This window comes from Malus sylvestris, chromosome 17 (assembly GCF_916048215.2).
Source record: "Malus sylvestris chromosome 17, drMalSylv7.2, whole genome shotgun sequence".
NCBI lineage: Eukaryota > Viridiplantae > Streptophyta > Magnoliopsida > Rosales > Rosaceae > Malus > Malus sylvestris.
Window position 1 is genome coordinate 32,239,862 of NC_062276.1, and position 21,194 is coordinate 32,261,055.

The 21,194-nt window shown below is 39.8% G+C and overlaps 3 protein-coding genes and 1 long non-coding RNA gene across 8 annotated transcripts; 2 read left to right on the forward strand and 2 right to left on the reverse strand.

Annotated features, from left to right (window-relative positions):
* Positions 1 to 787: 787 nt before the first annotated feature.
* Positions 788 to 21,100, reverse strand: LOC126610662 (uncharacterized). Of its 3 annotated transcripts, none has more exons than XM_050278767.1 (3): positions 20,850 to 21,100; positions 1,845 to 2,093; positions 788 to 1,124 (listed from the first exon to the last, which is right to left on the reverse strand). In XM_050278767.1, exons 1-3 carry the CDS (start codon positions 20,963 to 20,965, stop codon positions 1,046 to 1,048), a joined length of 444 nt encoding a protein of 147 aa, XP_050134724.1. In that variant the 5' UTR covers positions 20,966 to 21,100; the 3' UTR covers positions 788 to 1,045. The 3 variants fall into 3 exon arrangements, with proteins under 3 accessions (XP_050134724.1, XP_050134726.1, XP_050134723.1); XM_050278769.1 differs by lacking the exons at positions 788 to 1,124; positions 1,845 to 2,093 and adding exons at positions 1,460 to 1,783; positions 19,943 to 20,252 and having other exon boundaries at positions 20,850 to 21,053; XM_050278766.1 differs by lacking the exons at positions 788 to 1,124; positions 1,845 to 2,093 and adding exons at positions 18,772 to 19,126; positions 20,004 to 20,252 and having other exon boundaries at positions 20,850 to 21,048.
* LOC126610664 (uncharacterized) lies at positions 4,746 to 5,114 on the reverse strand. Its single transcript, XM_050278771.1, has one exon. The coding sequence runs from the start codon at positions 5,112 to 5,114 to the stop codon at positions 4,746 to 4,748; it is 369 nt and encodes a 122-aa protein (XP_050134728.1).
* On the forward strand, positions 5,315 to 12,354 carry LOC126610665 (uncharacterized). Of its 3 annotated transcripts, none has more exons than XR_007618602.1 (5): positions 5,315 to 5,507; positions 5,591 to 5,754; positions 5,856 to 5,924; positions 6,026 to 6,339; positions 12,131 to 12,354. It is a non-coding gene; the product is annotated as an uncharacterized LOC126610665 (long non-coding RNA). The 3 variants fall into 3 exon arrangements; XR_007618601.1 differs by lacking the exon at positions 12,131 to 12,354 and having other exon boundaries at positions 5,319 to 5,507; positions 6,026 to 6,139; positions 6,273 to 6,849; XR_007618600.1 differs by lacking the exon at positions 12,131 to 12,354 and having other exon boundaries at positions 5,321 to 5,507; positions 6,026 to 6,849.
* Positions 12,598 to 18,512, forward strand: LOC126610661 (uncharacterized). Its single transcript, XM_050278765.1, has 2 exons — positions 12,598 to 13,972; positions 18,123 to 18,512. Exon 1 carries the CDS (start codon positions 12,598 to 12,600, stop codon positions 13,672 to 13,674), a length of 1,077 nt encoding a protein of 358 aa, XP_050134722.1. The 3' UTR covers positions 13,675 to 13,972; positions 18,123 to 18,512.
* Positions 21,101 to 21,194: the final 94 nt, after the last annotated feature.

Consider the following 21,194-nt stretch of genomic DNA (forward strand, 5'->3'; position numbering starts at 1 on the left):
GACAATGCGTACGCACATGATTGCTCGATTGTCGATGACATGGACCTAGGAACTCACCCCTTAGGTTCATAGATTAGTAGTTATGTAAAACCGCCTAGGTTAAGAAAAAAAGAGTAATGCTAGGTAGGCCAACTTTTAAGATCAAATTTGTAAACCATGTGATATATCACCAAATTCCCATTTATTCTTTCCCGACCGCTTAGGGTTATAGAGTTTGGCACCAATTGTGCTTGGATCAAATCGTATACGAGACTACTGACAGATCCGCATAGGAGCCAATATATGCAATTGCCCCCCTCACCACTTGTTTCTGGTTCTGGCCTGCTGGCCATGCCTTGATTTGGTCTTGTATGTTAGTGATTGTCTCTCTTAATAAATTTAATAAATTTGGTCATTCATAAGGACACCACAGAAGAGACCAATTGGGCTTGATGGTCGTGAATTTTTAGATTGGCCATGTTACAAACTATTGACAAGATCATGTTATAAACTATTCTTGCTTATTAGAGAGGCCGACTCGAACTCAACTGCAAATAGTAAACAGTGGAAATATTCTTCTGACTAAACGCTCGTTTGAAAGTGTTTATTAAATAATGTGAAACACTCTTGGTGAAATTGTCTTTGGCCTCCAAAAGCGTTATGTAGGAATCACTTTAATTATTTTTCCAATATCTACTTGCTTTTTTTAGTAAAGATCAATTCCAAAAACACTTTCTTCAAAAGTGATTTCGATCATTTTAAAAATACTTCCAAACGAGTCATAACTGACATAAAATTAACCTGATGATTAACCATATGAAAATCATGTAACTCATATATCTTAAACAATTACATACATAAAACATCAAAAGTAGGCCTACAAATCGCAACAGACACACTCCGTCCCTCCTATCTCTTGCACTTTATTACTTATTCAAAAGTCAACACTATAAACAAAGGGAAAACTGCAATACCTGTTAGCAGCGCATATGAAACAGCAATAGTAAGCAAGCAAGCCCTCCCCCCGCATAAGAGTATGAGATGAGAGTTTCGTTCAGCTTTTTCTTTATCCTCGAAGAAGAAGACTGACCCCAAACGAAATTGTGCACCCTATAAGCCCGAATATAGCCAAGAACCCGTATTTCCTATCATTTTACAATAACAATGTGTAAATTAAGTGTGATATGTTATGGTGCTGGTCACATAATAAAAATTTGTATTTTTGATAAATGAAATCTTATTGATCTGAATATATTATCGGTCAATATTTACAATCTAATAACATAAAATATCATGCGAGATAGATATTATCAAAAGAATATGGCTTAAAATTGCGCATATATATATATATATATATATATATATATGCTAAACAAACCCTAAGGCCTCATTTAGTGAGAGGATGTACATTGTAGGATTATTCACACTAAAATGACAAACTTTTCTTTACAAGTAACTTTAAATTTGGACAAAACGAAAAAAATTGTCATCTACTTCTTCATTCAAAATACATTCAATATAGTAAATCATTCCAAAATAAATCCCTTTTTAACAGACGAGGACTAATAGTTCATCTACACTCCCATCTCAAATTTCTCGATACCTCCATTTCTCTATTATGAAAATGAGGTGAGTGCATAATGAGTACCAATTAAAATCCATTTAGTTTGATTTCACCTTACAACATTATTATCACTACGAATCGCACCCCTTTATCATGATGCTTTTATATTAAATGGTTTTTTTTTTTTCTATTTTGTTGAGTTCCAAATTAAACGGATCTTTACCGATATCCAATAGCAACCTAATAAATTGATTTACCACATCTACATACGACTATTCTAAAATACGAATGACAAATATACCCGATGGCGAGGCGGTTTATGGGGTCACCGGTGGCGTAGCCCTTGAAGTAGAAATAGCGAGTGAAAGTGAAGAGGAAACCAAGCGCGGCGGAGATGCAAGGATGCTTAAGACCTCCCAACACCAGAAGCACAAACAACATAGGCATCATTTCGAGAGAGTTCTGATGGCCTCTCTGCACACAGTTGAACACTTTTGCATCTTTGTTCTCCGATTCCGACGCATACATGGTCGGATACGGCACCTTGTACCTGCGGCGGTGGTGACCATTTCCAATTAATTGACGATAAACGATAATCAATTTGACAAACGATAATGGTAATTATGCTGACGAGAGAGAGATTCGAACGTAGCTACAAAGGCTACAAAGGTGAATCACTCCTCTAACCAACTCGATTAACTCGATTCCAAACAAATAAAGATGGAATAATTACGCTAAATTCATTTACACTGTAGGAGAGATATTCAAACATAGCTACACAGGTAGATCACACAACTTTAGCCAACTCAACTAACTCAATTTCAAAAAACTAACAATAGATGATAATAAATTTGACTAAATAGGATAATTATGCTAAATTTAAGTACACTCCGAGAGAGAGAGAAAGATTCGAACTCAGCTACAAATGCAGATCACACGGTTTTAACCAACTCACTAACTCAATTCCAAATAGTTAACAATAAATTTGACAAACGATATAATAACTACGCTAAATTCATCTGAAATACGACAAAAGAGTTTCAAATTAAACACAAAACTCAAACTAAAATCGTGCTAATTTAGTCAACTCGACTAAATTGAGGAAAGGAAGAAAAGATTTATGCATTCCTTTTTCTGGCCCTGCCAACTTTGGCGGCCATGCAGAAATTGAGAAAAGTGTAGAGAACGACGGCGAGGACTACATAGCCGTATTCTTTGGGCAGCAATTCGACTGCAGAAGCCATTTTTTCTTCTTCTCTTCTTCACATGGGTTTAATTTGGACATTGGGGTATCCACCTTTACCAGTCTTATACTTGTTTGCCGACTTTTTCTCCAAGACAACTCTAGAGTTTAATATTTCTACAGTCTAATACAGAGGGCTACTTTGCTCACTGCTGATGCTCACTTTCATTGATGTTGTTAGATTCGTTTGATATAATTGTTTTAACAAAATTGTTATTTTTCCTTAAAAAAATATCATCATTTATTATTATTTTTTCATGAGACCGTATATGTTGGTGAGTTCTACTTTTATTAGAGAGATGATACACATAATAGTACAAATAGAAGTGTAGCACTACTCTTAATTTAATACACAAAACTTAAGATCTAAACTAGAGATTTAACGGTGGTGCATTTTTGCTCATCACCTTAAAGAATGGTAGTGCTCATCACCTATTTAGATGAATATAAATTTTGACTTCTGTTTATTTACTGTACAAATATCAAAATTTAAATTTATCTAACGATAATAAATATGGTGCTGAACATCACCATCACTTGAATTAGTGAGCAAAAATATTCCCATAAGGGTTGAGGAAAAATGCACTCACCAAGTGGGTTGACCCAAAACAACAAAATAAAAAGATAAAAATACATGCTTGTGTAACAAGTACATTAATTTTTTAGAGTAGGAGTGGTTGGTTTTCGTGATCGACTTTTCCTCCATGCCATCCCTTTATCTTTGACATTTTTTTTTTCAATCTTTATCTTTGACATTAACTCCAATCAATTTTCCAAAGAGTAATATTTTATGCAACTCTAAAACGGCCACACACGTGCCTTTCACGTGCTAATTCCATTGAAAAAGTAGCAGAACTACATTATTGATTGTCTTCAAATTCTAACAATTTCTAAATTACATGATTTAATGACTCATTTGAAGTATTTTTAAAATAATTGAAAATATTATAAAGACATGATTTTTAAGTTCCAAAAGTTAAAATGCATCATGTAAGAAACATCGGTTATGTGTTTATTTCACAAAACAATTTAAGTATTTTTCTAGAACTTACATACATTTTTATTAAAGATTGATTATAAAAAGATTTTCACAAATCCAAATGGGCTCTAAATTGCAACAATTGTAACTACAAGGACGAAAGTAGACGTTTTCTACAAGTTCCAAAATCATACATTTGGCCAAAACAAAAGGAACAAGAGAACAAAACAAAAGGGGAGACGAAAACAACACAAGAAAGTAGCCATTACATACAAAGATACAAGCCATAACATTCCACATAAACATTGTAAAATCCCTAGAGGCAGAGGGCCTAAGAGCAACTCTACCGTTGCAAAGGCCCTCTAGGGCAAGTCACTATTGAATAGCCTATAATGAACAGTAACTGTCTTAATGAACAGTAACTGTCTTTTGCATCTCCACCCCTTCACTGAATAGCCCTGACAATAGGCAATAAAATATTAGTATTTTTTTATTTTATAAAATAATACAAAATAATTTTATTTGTAATTTCGGGTATGATTTTTAATAGGTCTCGTTGTACCACGTGTCATTAAATAAAAAATTACAACCCAAAGTATTTAAGAAAATATAAAATTACGGTGTAAGTTGGAAGATAATGATAACATACTTATAGAAAATTAAATCAATTTTTTTTTTTGGATTTTTTTAATTAAAATTTTACTTTTTTTTTATTAATTTTTTATATTGTGGCTGACATCACCATGACATTAGCCTTGCATCACATGGCCTTTGGGCTGGCAACTCGTGTCGGGCCTCTCCCTCTAGCCTGCTCGCCAGCACATGCTAGATCAAGTTGCTCGGGCTTTCTGGTCCTGTTTGAGAGCCAGTCCATCGGGCTATTGCCCACGGTGAAACTGCTCTAAACGTACGATGACGACTTAGCCTATGTTTTGCAGAGTTTGCACTTCTGACTGCGACGCAATTCCTGATTGATTGTGTTAGACTTCCCAATTTTTCCCGTCGAAATACTTAATCTCAACGCAAGTGAGTGTTCCAGGATCAACACACCTAAACGTGATTGTGACCCCATCAGGGTTCTCGCGTTGATAATAGAATGAAGTTATCCCACAAACTTTACAGAACATGTGCTTTGCAGTATGAGTACCGAAGGTGTTGGTTGTAAGAAACTGCTCAGAATCACCACAAAGTTTAAATCTTTCAACAGGGACAACGAAAGCGATGGTACCCCTTATAGAGCAATTCGAGCAGTTGCAACTCGTAGCCACAACACTGCTAGGTGCCTTCACTCGCCATCTTACATTCTTGCAGTGGCACCCGCCTTCATGTACTACCATTGTAGAGTCCATGTGTGACAGCCCGTCCCTTATTATCATTTTCGAAAGTGTGAAATTACTAAATACCCTTAAACGTTTTAAAGAATTAGAACTTTAGGGTTTGTTTAATTACCCTAGTTTTTAAGCGTGGATAATTTTTGTACGTTTTGTTTGCTCGTGTTTGAAAGATTGTGGCTTGTGGACCACATACACTCATGGGATACACAGAAACCATCCCTTTTTCTTCTTCTTTCCCGTGATTCCCTCAAACACTCACTCTCACTCTCTCTCTCCCTTCGAACACTCTCTCTCTCTCTCTCTTCATACGGACCATCATCAAAGTTCATCAAAACTTCACAGATCGAAGAAACAAAGATCACCATCGTCTTCGTCTCATCGATACGAGTTCATCCATACCCATTTCAGGTAAGAACTTCAACGTTTTCACGTCCAACCACTCACCTCCGAGTTTGACACTATTCATCAACTTTGTATTGGTTGATTTTTAGGAGTTTTCAAGCTTGTAGGAAGCTTCTGGAGGTCCTTAGGAGGCTCGGCGTAGTTCGTTGGAGGTTTTTGGACGTAAGAATATCGAGATCGAAAAGTTCAAGTTTGACCCGTGCCTTTCGAGTCGTTTTCCGGCCAAACCACGGAGAGTTAGACGTCGTGCGAGGTACCATTATCTTCGTCTCTTCGAGAAATACAACTTTCGTTTTTGTTTCACCCAATTTCGTTGAGTATTAAAGAAGTTATACTCATTTAAATCTTACCCAGTTTCCGGCGAGTCCGACGGCTTTCGAGGCTTTTTCCGGTGAATTACCGGCTAGTTAAGGGTCGAGAAGGGTATATATATGTTCGTCTCGTCAATATATTCAGTTTGATATAAAGTACGTTGAAAATGGTGAAGAAATGACAAAGTTATGGCAATTTGAAAAACTGCCCAGAAACCGGCGAAACCAGTCCGGCGAGCCGAGGAAGAAGACGCGCGTGGGCGCGCGTGGACCGCCACTTTGGGCGGCGCGTGGGGGCGCGTCCGGCATCCGACCGGCGCGTGGTTGGTACGTACGCGTTCGTGTCGTCGAGTAGATCGATTTCATATATTTATACCCTAGGTTTGAGCAAATTATGAGCATTTTATTTAGGTTTCCGTTATGTGCTTTAATTAATGTTATTTAGTTATTTCACATATAGGGGAAACTTATTCCGAGGATTTTCGAGGCCAAGCTAGGCTCGGGGGCTACGACCCAACGACGTACTTGTGAGTGGGTAGTTGTTTATACCTATATATATTTATAGTTTCCATAAATGCGTATTTACTTCATTTTTACGCCTATATTGCCTAGTATCATTATTGTGATATAAATTGTGATAAATGCTGCTATATGGTTGTGATATTACTGTCATGGCATTCATACATACTTGTGTACATGCTCATCTTGCTGCACCCGGTGTTAGTACTCGCCCCAGGGCCAGAGTCAGTCCTTCACGTGTATGTTCACATCCGCACCGTTCGCTCACCTTGGATCCAAGTTTAGGTGCCAGTCTTGTCGGGTAGATTGCATTAGGCGATCTGACTTGTATGTGATGTGCTTTTGCACCAGTTTTCACGTGATCGTAGTACTAGAGCATATTGATTACACCCAGTCCTGTTCGTGTCAGAAACCATCTGTCCGAACTTGTGTGTCAGCTTAGATGGATGAGCACTTAGTTGTATTGATTATCACTTGATTATTATTGTGGCATATGATACATCATTGACTTGGCATAATTCTGGTTATATGGTTTATATATATTGGATTTCATACTTACGTAGTATGTTTTGAGGAAACTATACTTATTTTACGGCGAGGGGTTAGTATATTCAAAGATAAAGGTTTTCTTATAAGCATTGTTTTACTGACCCACTCAATTTTGTTTTGCGCCCCTCCATGTATAAGATAACAGAGCTTTGGTGGCCACGAGGAATCTAACGATGTTCTGACAGAATTCATAAAAGTAGGACTCACCCTCGGGTGTTTCATCTTAGTAATTGTATTCTTTAAAGTTTTTGAAATGTGTAAATGGTTACGTCACTCTCACGTGACGACCAGCATGCCCTCCTTCGGGATGGGGTGTGCCACCATGCCTCACGATTTTAAGTCTTCAACAGCGCTAATGAACATGATTATTTCTTCGAATTTCTAAATGCACACTGACACACCCCGATCTTAAAATCAAGGCGTGATGGCCGTAACGTGAGCGTGACGTAGCCAAAAGTGCGACACGGAAGCAAGAGATAATAGAAATATGAAGGAATTTAAACCAACCACTAGCAGTAATAACCTACTAGCATAAAAGAGTGAGTTCTAAAGTAAAACACACGAATTCAGGGCGTAGGTATCAAGTGCAGTCTCGTAGGACTATAATTAAAAGTACAACACCTGCAGGTGAGTCCTACATGCAGAACGTCTGTCAGAACGCCGAAAAAGACCTCGTGAGCAACCAACTGCTAACTAGAACCTGGAAGGGCCCAAAACAAAGATGAGTGGGTCAGTAAAATCAAAGATTTTCCAAAACATTTCCTTTAAAACATTTCTAACCCCTCACCGTAAAACCTATATACTTTTCCAGAAATTTATTATAAAACATATATACATATATCATCAAACTCAGCTCACAATCTTTCAACGCTTTTCAGAAAGAATATGCCATGCCATGCCATGCCAAAATATAATATGAATGCATCGATATAAATCAGGTGAAATAATAAATCAACCGGAGACTCTACAATGGTCCTGTACGGCTGATTCTATAGCTCAATATCCCACTCAACCGGAGTCACCACAATGACCTATACGGCCCTACTCTGCACGTCACTCGGAACTACGTAAGGTAGTCTGTACGATGAAAGGTGTAAGAATACGCTCTAGTGCTTCTCTCATCAATCATCGGCGCGCATAACTAAGGTCACCCACTAGTCGGAATCACATCTAGTGATTTATATGACTAGCATGTCGAAACCCTCACATGGTCTGTACGACATTCACCTACTTGGATTCAAGGCGAGTGTGCGGTGTGGTGAATAATATAAGCACTAACACCTAGGGTGCATGTTATGAGCTTTCAATGCAATTCACATAAATAAATCGTATGAATAATGTAAAAACTCACATGTGCGTCCACAGCGTCAATTCATATATATATGCATCAATTATCAATTCAAATATCTCATCAATTGCATGCATGGCATTTTAAAACATATTTTCATATAAATGCATTTTCTGGGAAAAACAGTAGTATATAGGTAATACGAAAACAAAACCGCCCACTCACTGGTAAGTCGATGGGTCGTAACCCCCATGACGTCCCTGGATGCGCTCGTCCTCGGGATAGGTGTCACCTATATGCGAAACAATTATAAAAACGTTAATTAAAACACATAACCAATAATTTGAAATAACTTTTCATACGGTGCTCAATTTGGGTATGTGAATATACCACAACAACCTACTCGACGTCACGGACGTCGAGGAATTTTTAGAAAATTTTTTGGAAGCCCCACGCGCCGGCCAAGGCACGGCCAGACGCGCAGGCCACGCGTCGCGCGTGTTGTCTCCTACCCTGGGCTCGCCGGACTGGTTTTTCCGGTGGCCGGATTCCGACGAATTTTGTAATTGCTTGTTCTCCTTCGTTTCTCAACCGTTTTCTTCGAATTTTATATCAATTTGAAGCCCTCAACATGTAGAATCACGATGGACTAGTTTCAAGGTCTAAAATTCACTAGATTTTACCTGGGGAAGCACGATAATTCAAAAATTTTGAGAAACTTCGTTCTCGGTCCTTCGACGTCTAAATGTTACCAATGAAGTACCCCGAAGCTCGTGAGGATGTCCTTAAGCTCACTGTGAGCTTGAAATTCCCTGAAATGTAAGATTTCACGTGTGCATGAACAGTGCACATTTTCGGGGTTAGGGTTCCATGACGATTCCGAGGGTTTCACTTCCTAAAACTAGTACCATTCAACTCAGAATATCAAAAGGATGAAGAATCATACCTTATTTGCTTCGATCCGCGAAGTTTTGAAGGGTTTTGGTCTTGTCCGTACTATTTCGAGAGGGAGAGAGTGAGAGAGAGTCGTGAGGGAAGAGAGAGAGAAGGCATAGGGGAAGGGAAAGAGAGCAGAGAGTGCGTGTGTGTGTTTGTGTGGTCCAACGCAAATCCACATCATTAATTTCTCATCCTAGCTCCCTAACCACACACAAAAAAATATCCCACATAAGCAAAGTCCAAGGTTAAGAATTTAAGTCTAAATAATGCCACACACACATACCTTAATACCCGTCAAGGGTAATTCTGTCATTTCACGTCCTCGATATAAAAATCCCGGGACTGGCTGTGACAATCTCCCCTCTTTATAGAATTTCGTCCCCGAAATTCCCACAACCAAATAAACCACTTAATACCCATAGAATAACCTTGGGTACATCTCTCTCATTCGATCTTCTGTCTCCCAGGTAGCTTCTTCTACAGAATGGTTCCTCCACAACACCTTCACCAAGCTCATCGTCTTATTCCTTAGAACCTTATCTTTCCAATCCAAGATAGTCAATGGTTCCTCATCATATGTCAAATCCGGATTAATCTCTAGCGGTTGAGGAGGGATCACATGTGAAGGATCAGAAATATAATGTCGAAGCATAGAGACATGAAACACATTATGAACCTTAGATAACTCCGGAGGCAACTCCAACCTGTAAGCAACTTCACCAATCCTCTCAGTGATCTCGTAAGGTCCTATATATCTCAGAATTAGCTTGCCTCTCTTTCCAAACCGTACCACACCTCTCCAAGGTGACAATTTCAAAAATACCTAATCACCCACATCATACACTCGATCAGTAACATGTATATCCACTAAGCTCTTCTGTCGATCCTGGGCTGCTTTCAGGTTAGACTTAATCACCTGAATATTTTGAGTAGTCTCATCCACAATCTCTGGGCCTTCTAACACTCTTTCACCAACCTCAGACCAACACAATGGCGTACGACACGCCCTACCATAAAGTGCCTCAAATGGTGACATACCAATGCTCGAATGAAAACTATTATTGTAGGCAAATTCCATCAAGTCCAGTCGATCATGCCAGGAATCACCAAATTGTAACACTGAAGATCTCAACATATCCTCCAACGTCTGAATAGTCCTATCTGATTGCCCATCAGTTTGAGGATGATAAGCAGTGTTGTAAAGCAATTTCGTACCAAGAGCTTCCTGAAAAGCTACCCAAAATTTAGAAGTAAATCTTGGGTCTCGATCAGAAATAATATTCACTGGAACTCCATGATACTTCACAATCTTCGTGATGAACAACTTAGCCAATTTATTCAGATGATACTTTTCCCTCACTGGAATGAAGTGCGCTGACTTGGTAAGTCGATCTACAATCACCCAAACACCATCGAATCCATTTCGTGTACGAGGAAGCTTATACACGAAATCCATAGTTATATTTTCCCATTTCCACCGGGGAACGGGAAGTGGCTGCATTCGCCCAAAAGGCTTCTTTCTTTCTGCTTTGACTTGCTGGCAAATAATACATCTACTTACATAATCTGCAATTTCCCTTTTCATACCTGGCCACTAATAAAATGGTCGAATGGTATGATACATCTTAGTTCCTCCTGGGTGCATCGCATAAGCTGAACAATGCGCTTCATCCAAAATTTCCTTCTTTAATTCCTCATTATTCGGTACATACATTTTGTTCTCCTGCATAAGCATGCCATCTGATTCTCGAATCCTGAGGTCTTTCTTTTTCCCTTCATTTCTTAATTGAACCATTTCTTGAATTTCCTCATCCACCATCTGAGCTTCGAGTATAAGATCCACCAAAACTGGCCTGACTTGAAAACTAGCGAGAAAAGCTTCGCTTCGATCTTCCAACTCCAACTTTACTCCAGTAGCTCTCAGTTCGGCAAGAAGAGGAACACGACAAGCATATAAAGCATTGAGTCGACCTTGAGGTTTCCTACTCAGTGCATCAACTACCACATTAGCACGACCCGGATGATACTCAATAGTGCAGTCATAATCACTTAGCAATTCCATCCACCTTCGCTGACGAAGATTAAGATCATGTTGAGTAAATAGATACTGGAGACTCTTGTGATCAGTGAAGATCTTACACTTCTCACCATATAGATAATGCCTCCAAATATTCAAAGCAAAAACAATGGCTGCCAATTCAAGATCGTGAGTAGGATAATTCCTTTCATGAATCTTCAACTGATAATAACCAGATCTCAAATCAATCTTAGAGAATACACACGCACCTTTCAGCTGATCAAACAAATCATCGATGCGAGGCAATGAATAACGGTTTTTAATCGTTACCCGGTTCAATTGCCTATAATCAATGCATAATCTTAGAGTTCCATCTTTCTTTCTTACAAACAATACTGGAGCTCCCCAAGGTGACGAACTAGGTTGAATAAAACCTTTATCAAGTAATTCTTGTAACTGAATTTTCAATTCTCTCAACTCAGTTGGAGCCATTCTATAAGGAGTTAGAGATATAGGATAAGTACCTGGAAGGAAATCGATAGAGAATTCCACATCTCTGTCTGGCGGCAATCCCGGCAAATCATCAGGAAATACATCAGGATAATGTCTGACCACACCAACTTTTTCTACACTGCTAGGAAAAACATCATTTAACACCACATGTGCTAAATATCCTTGGCAACCCTTCGATAATAACTTCCTTGCTCTTATGGCAGAAATAACACCATGTCTCACCCCACTTCTTTCGCCCATAAAAGTAACCTCGGGTAGTCCAGGGCGATAAAAAGTAACTGATTTCCCATAACAATCAATATGGGCACGATTATAATGCAACCAATCAGCCCCTAGAATCACATCAAAATCCACAATATCTAACGGAATAAGATCAGCTAGCATAACTACGCCTTCTACCATCACTGGACACCCAAGATACACACTATCAACATAACATTTATCTCCTCTTTGATTTTACTGACCCACTCATCTTTGTTTTGCGCCCCTCCAGGTTCTAGTTAGCAGTTGGTGGCTCACGAGGTCTTTTTCGGCGTTCTGACAGACGTTCTGCATGTAGGACTCACCTGCGGGTGTTGTACTTTTAATTATAGTCCTACTAGACTGCACTTGATACCTACGCTTTGAATTCGTGTGTTTTACTTTAGAACTCACTCTTTTATGCTAGTAGGTTATTACTGCTAGTGGTTGGTTTAAATTCCTTCATATTTCTATTATCTCTTGCTTCCGTGTCGATCTTTTGGCTACGTCACGCTCACGTGACGGCCAACACGCCTTGATTCTAGGATCGGGGTGTGTCAGTTTGGTATGAAAGCCTAGGTTGCAGTCCTGTATAATTGTTAATGCTCTAATGATCTTTTGATGTTTTCTGTCAGAATTATGCCGCCTCGTAGGGAACGTAGGGAATCCCGTCGTACTTCTGAACCTAATTTCCCTAATATCACTCAGTTAGGGGAAGCAATGGCCCAGGCTTTTCAGAATGCAATTGGTCCTCCTCCCCCTCCTCAGATGACACCCCTGGAGACTATGTACAATTTGAAATTGGATCGTTTTATGGGTAATGAGGGTCACGAAGGGGCAGAGAAATGGCTAGACCATATTGAGAAGACGTTTCAGGTGATGCAAAGTCAGGGGAACTTTCCTGCTGATAGGTGGGTTGAGACCACTACCTGGTTTTTGGGTCGAGAGCCGGCAGGTTGGTGGAGGAATCAAACTCAGTTTATGTCCCCAGAAATGGCAGTTGATTGGGAAGTATTTAAAGAGAATTTCAAGAAAAGATTTGTCCCTCCAGAGTACATCGATCGCAAGAAACAGGAGTTTACTCGTTTGAAGCAAAGGAATATGTCAGCGCACGAGTACTACAGAAAGTTTACTGATTTGTCTCGTTATGACCCTGATACAGCTGGTAATCAGGTAGAGATGCTTCGACGTTTCAAGTTGGGAACTAAGAGAAAATGGCGGACTTTTGCCAGTGCACTTCCCTGCGCTGATTATCATGAGTTTTTCGAAATTTTGGTTCGGATGGAGGACTCCGACAATCTTTCTAGTGACAGTGAGGATGACGAGGACAAGAATGATGGTCAGAAGAAGGATGATAAAGGTAAGGGTATCTCCATTCCGGGACCTCGTAAGACGCAGAATTTTAAGAAGAGTGAAGCGAGTTCGAGTTCTTCTAGTGAAGGATATAGTATTACTGGCCCGAGGAGAGGTGGTGGAAGATTTTCTGGTGGACCCAGATTTCAGAAGCAGAGGGATTCCGGTGGTGCTGGTGGTTCTGGTGCTCCGTGGTGCCGCCGTTGTAATTTTCGTCATCATGGTGAGTGCAAGAAAGGTGGTGGTGCTTGTTATACTTGTGGACAAATGGGACATCGGGCTTCTCAGTGTCCCCAGGGTCAACAGAGACCTCAGCAGACCACTATGCCACCTCCAGCGTCGATTCAGCAGAGCTTTGGACCAGGCAGTTATGGCCAGTCGAGTCGTGGTGGTGCTTACCACTACCAGGGTGATGCTGCTCCTTATGCTTCCGGACCGTATTAGTATCCCCAGGATCCTTATTCTCAGACTGGGTATTCCCAAGACCTTGGGGGTTATTCTTCTTATTCTTCCATGCCAGCTGGTGGATCTCAGTGGCATCAGGGATGTCAGCCCCGTTAGGGGGAAGTTGCTGCTAGTGGTGTAGGATCATCTAGGTAGTCTAGTCAGTCAGGCCAGGGACGTACTTCTCAAGGGCGAGGTAATCAAGGCAACAGAGGTCGTGGTGGACGACAGCAAGCTCAGGGACGTGTTAATCACATCTCACTGCAAGATGCTCAGAACCATCCAGATTTGATCATGGGTACGTTAAATGTTCTTGGTCATTTTGCTAGAGTTTTGATTGATTGTGGTGCTACGCATTCTGTGATTTCTCATACGTTTGCTCAAATGACTCAACCTCACCCTTCACCTCTAGGATTTGATTTAGAGTTTGCCATGCCTAAAGGAGATAAATGTTATGTTGATAGTGTGTATCTTGGGTGTCCAGTGATGGTAGAGGGCGTAGTGGTCTGCTGAGGTCTCTGCTGACCCTGGGGACACTGAGAAGCCCGATGTCCCATTTGTCCACAAGTATAACAAGCACTACCACCTCTCCTGCACTCACCATGATGACGAAAATTACAACGGCGGCACCACAGAGCACCAAAACCACCAGCACCACCGGAATCCCTCTGCCTCTGAAATCTGGGTCCACCAGAAAATCTTCCACCACCTCTCCTCGAGCCAGTAATACTATATCCTCCACTAGAAGAACTCGAACTCGCTCAATTCTTCTTAAAATTCTGCGTCTTACGAGGTCCCGGAATGGAGATACCCTTACCTTTATCATCCTTCTTCTGACCATCATTCTTGTCCTCGTCATCCTCACTGTCACTAGGAAGATTGTCGGAGTCCTCCATCCGAACCAAAATTTCAAAAAACTCATGATAATCGGCGCAGGGAAGTGCACTGGCAAAAGTCCGCCATTTTCTCTTAGTTCCCAACTTGAAACGTCGAAGCATCTCTACCTGATTACCAGCTGTATCAGGGTCATAACGAGACAAATCAGTAAACTTTCTGTAGTACTCGTGCGCTGACATATTCCTTTGCTTCAAACGAGTAAACTCCTGTTTCTTGCGATCGATGTACTCTGGAGGGACAAATCTTTTCTTGAAATTCTCTTTAAATACTTCCCAATCAGCTGCCATTTCTGGGGACATAAACTGAGTTTGATTCATCCACCAACCTGCCGGCTCTCGACCCAAAAACCAGGTAGTGGTCTCAACCCACCTATCAGCAGGAAAGTTCCCCTGACTTTGCATCACCTGAAACGTCTTCTCAATATGGTCTAGCCATTTCTCTGCCCCTTTGTGACCCTCATTACCCATAAAACGATCCAATTTCAAATTGTACATAGTCTCCAGGGGTGTCATCTGAGGAGGGGGAGGAGGACGAATTGCATTCTGAAAAGCCTGGGCCATTGCTTCCCCTAACTGAGTGATATCAGGGAAATTAGGTTCAGAAGTACGGCGGGATTCCCTACGTTCCCTACGAGACGGCATAATTCTGACAGAAAACATCAAAAGATCATTAGAGCATTAACAATTATACAGGATTGCAACCTAGGCTCTGATACCAAACTGACACACCCCGATCCTAGAATCAAGGTGTGTTGGCCGTCACGTGAGCGTGACGTAGCCAAAAGTGCGACACGGAAGCAAGAGATAATAGAAATATGAAGGAATTTAAACCAACCACTAGCAGTAATAACCTACTGGCATAAAAGAGTGAGTTCTAAAGTAAAACACACGAATTCAGGGCGTAGGTATCAAGTGCAGTCTAGTAGGACTATAATTAAAAGTACAACACCCGCAGGTGAGTCCTACATGCAGAACGTCTTTCAGAACGCCGAAAAAGACCTTGTGAGCCACCAACTGCTAACTAGAACCTGGAGGGGCGCAAAACAAAGATGAGTGGGTCAGTAAAATCAAAGATTTTCCAAAACATTTCCTTTAAAACATTTCTAACCCCTCACCGTAAAACCTGTATACTTTCCCAGAAATTTATTATAAAACATATATACATATATCATCAAACTCAGCTCACAATCTTTCAACGCTTTTCAGAAAGAATATACCATGCCATGCCATGCCAAAATATAATATGAATGCATCGATATAAATCAGGTGAAATAATAAATCAACCGGAGACCCTACAATGGTCATGACGGCTGATTTTATAGCTCAATATCCCACTCAGCCGGAGTCACCACAGTGACCTATACGGCCATACTCTGCACGTCACTCGGAACTACGTAAGGTAGTCTGTACGATGAAAGGTGTAAGAATACGCTCTAGTGCTTCTCTCATCAATCATCGGCGCGCATAACTAAGGTCACCCACTAATCGGAATCACATCTAGTGATCTATACGACTAGCATGTCGAAACCCTCACATGGTCTGTACGACATTCACCTACTTGGATCCAAGGCGAGCGTGCGGTGTGGTGAATAATATAAGCACTAACACCTAGGGTGCAGGTTATGAGCTTTCAATGCAATTCACATAAATAAATCGTATGAATAATGTAAAAACTCACTTGTGCGTCCACAGCGTCAATTCATATATATATGCATCAATTATCAATTCAAATATCTCATCAATTGCATGCATGGCATTTTAAAACATATTTTCATATAAATGCATTTTCTGGGAAAAACAGTAGTATATAGGTAATACGAAAACAAAGCTGCCCACTCACTGGTAAGTCGATGGGTCGTAACCCCCGTGACGTCCCTAGATGCGCTCGTCTTCGGGATAGGTGTCACCTATATGCGAAACAATTATAAAAACGTTAATTAAAACAAATAACCAATAATTCAAAATAACTTTTCATACGGTGCTCAATTTGGGTATGTGAATATACCACAACAACCTACTCGACGTCACGGACGTCGAGGAATTTTTAGAAAATTTTTTGGAAGCCCCACGCGCCGTCATGCGCCGGCCAAGGCACGGCCAGACGCGCGGTTACGCGCAGGCCACGTGTCGCGCGTGTTGTCTCCTACCCTGGGCTCGCCGGACTGGTTTTTCCGGTGGCTAGATTCCGGCGAATTTTGTAATTGCTTGTTCTCATTCGTTTCTCAACCATTTTCTTCGAATTTTATATCAATTTGAAGCCCTCAACATGTAGAATCACGATGGACTAGTTTCAAGGTCTAAAATTCACTAGATTTTACCTGGGGAAGCACGATAATTCGAAAATTTTGAGAAACTCCGTTCTCGGTCCTCCGACGTCCAAATGTTACCAACGAAGTACCCCGAAGCTCGTGAGGATGTCCTTAAGCTCACTGTGAGCTTGAAATTCCCTGAAATGTAAGATTTCACGTGTGCATGAACAGTGCACATTTTCGGGGTTAGGGTTCCACGACGATTCCGAGGGTTTCACTTCCTAAAACTAGTACCATTCAACTCAGAATATCAAAAGGATGAAGAATCATACCTTATTTGCTTCGATCCGCGAAGTTTTGAAGGGTTTTGGTCTTGTCCGTACTATTTCGAGAGGGAGAGAGTGAGAGAGAGTCGTGAGGGAAGAGAGAGAGAAGGCACGGGGGAAGGGAGAGAGAGCAGGGAGTGCGTGTGTGTGTTTGTGTGGTCCAACGCAAATCCACATCATCAATTTCTCATCCTAGCTCCCTAACCACACACAAAAAAATATCCCACATAAGCAAAGTCCAAGGTTAAGAATTTAAGTCTAAATAATGCCACACACACATACCTTAATACCCGTCAAGGGTAATTCCGTCATTTCACGTCCCCGATATAAAAATCCCGGGACGGGCTGTGACACACACGCTCTGACCTGTCAATAAACAGCACATCATAACAATTTGTTGTAGTAAATGAAACCCAAATATACAATTGCAATTCCAGTTCGTTCAAGTCGATCCTATTCTAGTTTAATGGTAAGTCAGTGCGGAACCGAGATTTAGATTACAACCTCACCAAAATACAAACCTACACTTAAGCAGAATAAAATACAAGAAATAAAGACACCGAGAAATTTACGAGATTCGACAAAATTATGCTTACGACCTTAGAGAGATACTGCTCTTCACTATTAGGATAACGAGTACAAGATACACTTGAGTTAAATCGACTTAACCCATTAGGTTCACAAATGATTAGTTATGTAAAATCGCCTTGGTTAAGAAAAAGAATAATGCTTAGACCAACTTTTAAGACTAAATTTACAAATCATGTGACATGTCACCAAATTCCCATTTATTCTTTCACGACCGCTTAGGGTTATAGAGTTTGGCACCAATTTTGCTTGGATCAAATTGTATACGAGCCTACTGATGGATCCACATAGGAGCCAATATATGCAATTGCCCCCCTCACCACTTTTCCTACACATGAAATTGACAAAAATTCATTTGTTATTCTTCTTGAACCCAAATACCATTCAAGCATGATGCCTGACAAAATATCTCAAATGACTCAAAGAGGCTGAAGCATGGTTGGTAGCAAGGGGCAACTTGCCAAAGTGGTGTGCGGGTTTCATCTCGGCCTCGGAAGAAAGAGAATCTTCCATTCCCCACTAATTTGTAATTATTGTGTTCCTTTAACTTCTACCAAATTCTTTCTATGCTCGTCTCTTTTAATTCTTGTTTCTGGTTCTGGCCTGCTGGCCATTGCCTTGCTTTGGTCTTGTATGTTAATGTTTGTCTCTCTTAACAAATTTGGTCTTTCATAAAGATACCAGAAAGAAACCAATTGGACTTGATGGTCGTGAATTTTTGGATTGGCCATGTTACAAACTATTGACAATATCATGTTATAAACTATTCTTGCTTGTTAGAGAGGCCGACTCGAACTCAACTGCAAACAGTAAACAATGAATATATTCTTCTGACTAAGCGCTCGTTTGAAAGTGTTTTTAAAATAACTTGAAACACTCTTGGTGAAATTGTTTTTGGCCTCCAAAAGCATTATGTAGGAAGCACATGTGTTTTTCTAAGATTCACTTGCATTTTTAGTAAGGATTAGTTCCATAAAAAAACTTTCATCAAAATGATTTCGGTTATTTTAAAAGTACACTTTCCAAACGAGTCCTAACTGGCATAAAATTAACCTGATGTTTAACCATATGAAAATCATGTATCTTAAACAATTATATGCATAAAACATCAAAAGTAGGCCTACAAAGCGCAACAGACACACTCCGTCCTTCCTATATCTTGCACTTTCTTTCTTATTCAAAAGCCAACACTACAAACAAAAGGAAAACTGCAGGACCTTTGCAGCAGCGCATATGAGACAGCAATAGTAAGCAAGCAAGCAAGCCCTCCCCCGCCATAAGAGTCTGAGATGAGAGCTTCGTTCAGCTTTTTCTTTATCCTAGAAGAAGAAGACTGACCCCAAACGAAATTGTGCACCCTATAAGCCCGATTATAGCCAAGAACCCGTATTTCCTGTCATTTTACAATAACGAAGTGTAAATTAAGTCTGACATGTTATGGTGCTTGTCACATAAAAATTTGTATCATTGATAAGTGAAATCTTATTGATCTGAATATATTATCGGTCAATATTTACAGTCTTATAACATAAGAATATGGCTTAAAATTGCATATAAGAATATGGTGTTGGTCGCATAACATATCATGCGAGATAGATATTAACAAAAGAATATGGCTTAAAATTGCATATATAGAAAAGAGATCCTATTCGGATCTCTTCCTCCAAAACCACCAAATCAAGTGATCTGGGCCCTTGAAATTTAATTCAATGGCTAAAAACAGAGAAGTTAGTAAAAACTTTTAAAAGTTGTAATAATTTTTAACCGTTAGATCAAATTTCAAAGGTCCGGATTACTTGATTTGATGGCTTTAGAGGAAAAAGATCCGGATCTCTTTCCGCATATATATATAAACAAAACCCTAATGCCTCGTTTATTGAGAGCATGTACTTTGTAGGATTATTCACACTAAAAAAGACAACTTTTAAACTTAGACAAAAGAAAAAAAATTGTCATCCATTTCTTCATTCAAAATGACTTCAATATGGTAAATAATTCCAAATAAATCCCTTCTAACAGACGAGGACTAATAGTTCATCTACACTCCCATCTCAAATTTCTTGATATCTCCATTTCTCTATTATGAAAATGAGGCGAATGCATAATGGGTATCAATTAAAATTCATTTAGTTTAATTTCATCTTACAATATTATTATCACTACTAATTGCACCCTTATATCATGATCTTTACCGATATCCAATAGCAACCTAATAAATTGATTTACCACATCTACATATGACTATTCTAAAATTCGAATGACAAATATACCCGATGGCAAGGCGGTTCATGGGGTCACCGGTGGCGTAGCCTTTGAAGTAGAAATAGCGAGTGAAAGTGAAGAGGAAACCAAGGGTGGCGGAGATGCAAGGATGCTTAAGACCTCCCAATACCAGAAGCACAAAGAACATTGGCATCATTTCGAGAGAGTTCTGATGCCCTCTCTGCACACAGTTGAACACTTTTGCATCTTTGTTCTCCGATTCCGACGCATACATGGTCGGATATGGCACCTTGTACCTGCGGCGGTGGTGACCATTTCCAATTAATTGACGATAAACGATAATCAATTTGACAAACGATAACGGTAATTGTGCTGAAACTACGAGAGAGAGAGAGAGAGATTCAAACTTAGCTACAAAGGTTACAAAGGTGAATCATACAACTATAACCAACTCGACTAACTCAATTCCAAACAAACAAAGATCATATAATTACACTAAATTCATTTACAATGTAGGAAAGAGATTTGAACATAGCTACAGAGGTAGATCACACAGCTCTAGCCAACTCAACTAACTCAATTTCAAACAATTAACAATAGATGACAATAAATTTGACGATCGATATGATAATTGCGCTAAATTTATGTACACTACGAGAGAGAGATTCGAACTTAGCTACAGATGCAAATCACATGACTCTGGCCAACTCACTAACTCAATTCCAAATAATTAACAATAAATTTGACAAACGATATATATGATAACTATGCTAAATTCATCTGAAATATGACGAAGGAGTTTCAAATTAAACACAAAACTCAAACTAAACTCGCGCTGATTTAGTCAACTCGACTAAACTCAGATAGGAAAGGAAGAAAAGATTTATGCATACCTTTTTCTGGCCCTGCCAACTTGGGCGGCCATCCAGAAATTGAGAAAAGTGTAGAGAACGACGGTGAGGACTACATAGCCGTATTCTTTGGGCAGCAATTCGACTGCAGAAGTCATTTTCTCTTCTTCTCTTCTTTACGTGGGTTTAATCTGGGCATTGGGGTATCGACCTTTACTAGTCTTATACTTGTTTCCCGACTTTTTCTCCAAGACAACTCTAGAGTTTAATATTTCAACTGTCATGTACAGACGGCCAATTTGCTCACTGCTGATGCTCACCTTCATTGATTACTGTTTTTTTTTATTTTTTTATTTTTTTTATTTTATTATTTTTTTAACAAACGAT

Excerpts from the sequence above, each read along its gene's own strand:
- LOC126610664 (XM_050278771.1), bottom strand. The coding sequence starts at position 5,114 with ATGGACTCTACAATGGTAGTACATGAAGGCGGGTGCCACTGCAAGAAT.
- LOC126610661 (XM_050278765.1), top strand. The coding sequence starts at position 12,598 with ATGGCCCAGGCTTTTCAGAATGCAATTGGTCCTCCTCCCCCTCCTCAG.
- LOC126610662 (XM_050278767.1), bottom strand. The coding sequence starts at position 20,965 with ATGACTTCTGCAGTCGAATTGCTGCCCAAAGAATACGGCTATGTAGTC. Across the intron at positions 2,094-20,849 it reads GTTGGCAGGGCCAGAAAAAG|GTACAAGGTGCCGTATCCGA; the intron begins GTATGCATAAAT and ends CCACCGCCGCAG. Across the intron at positions 1,125-1,844 it reads ATAAACCGCCTCGCCATCGG|GAAATACGGGTTCTTGGCTA; the intron begins GTATATTTGTCA and ends GTAAAATGATAG.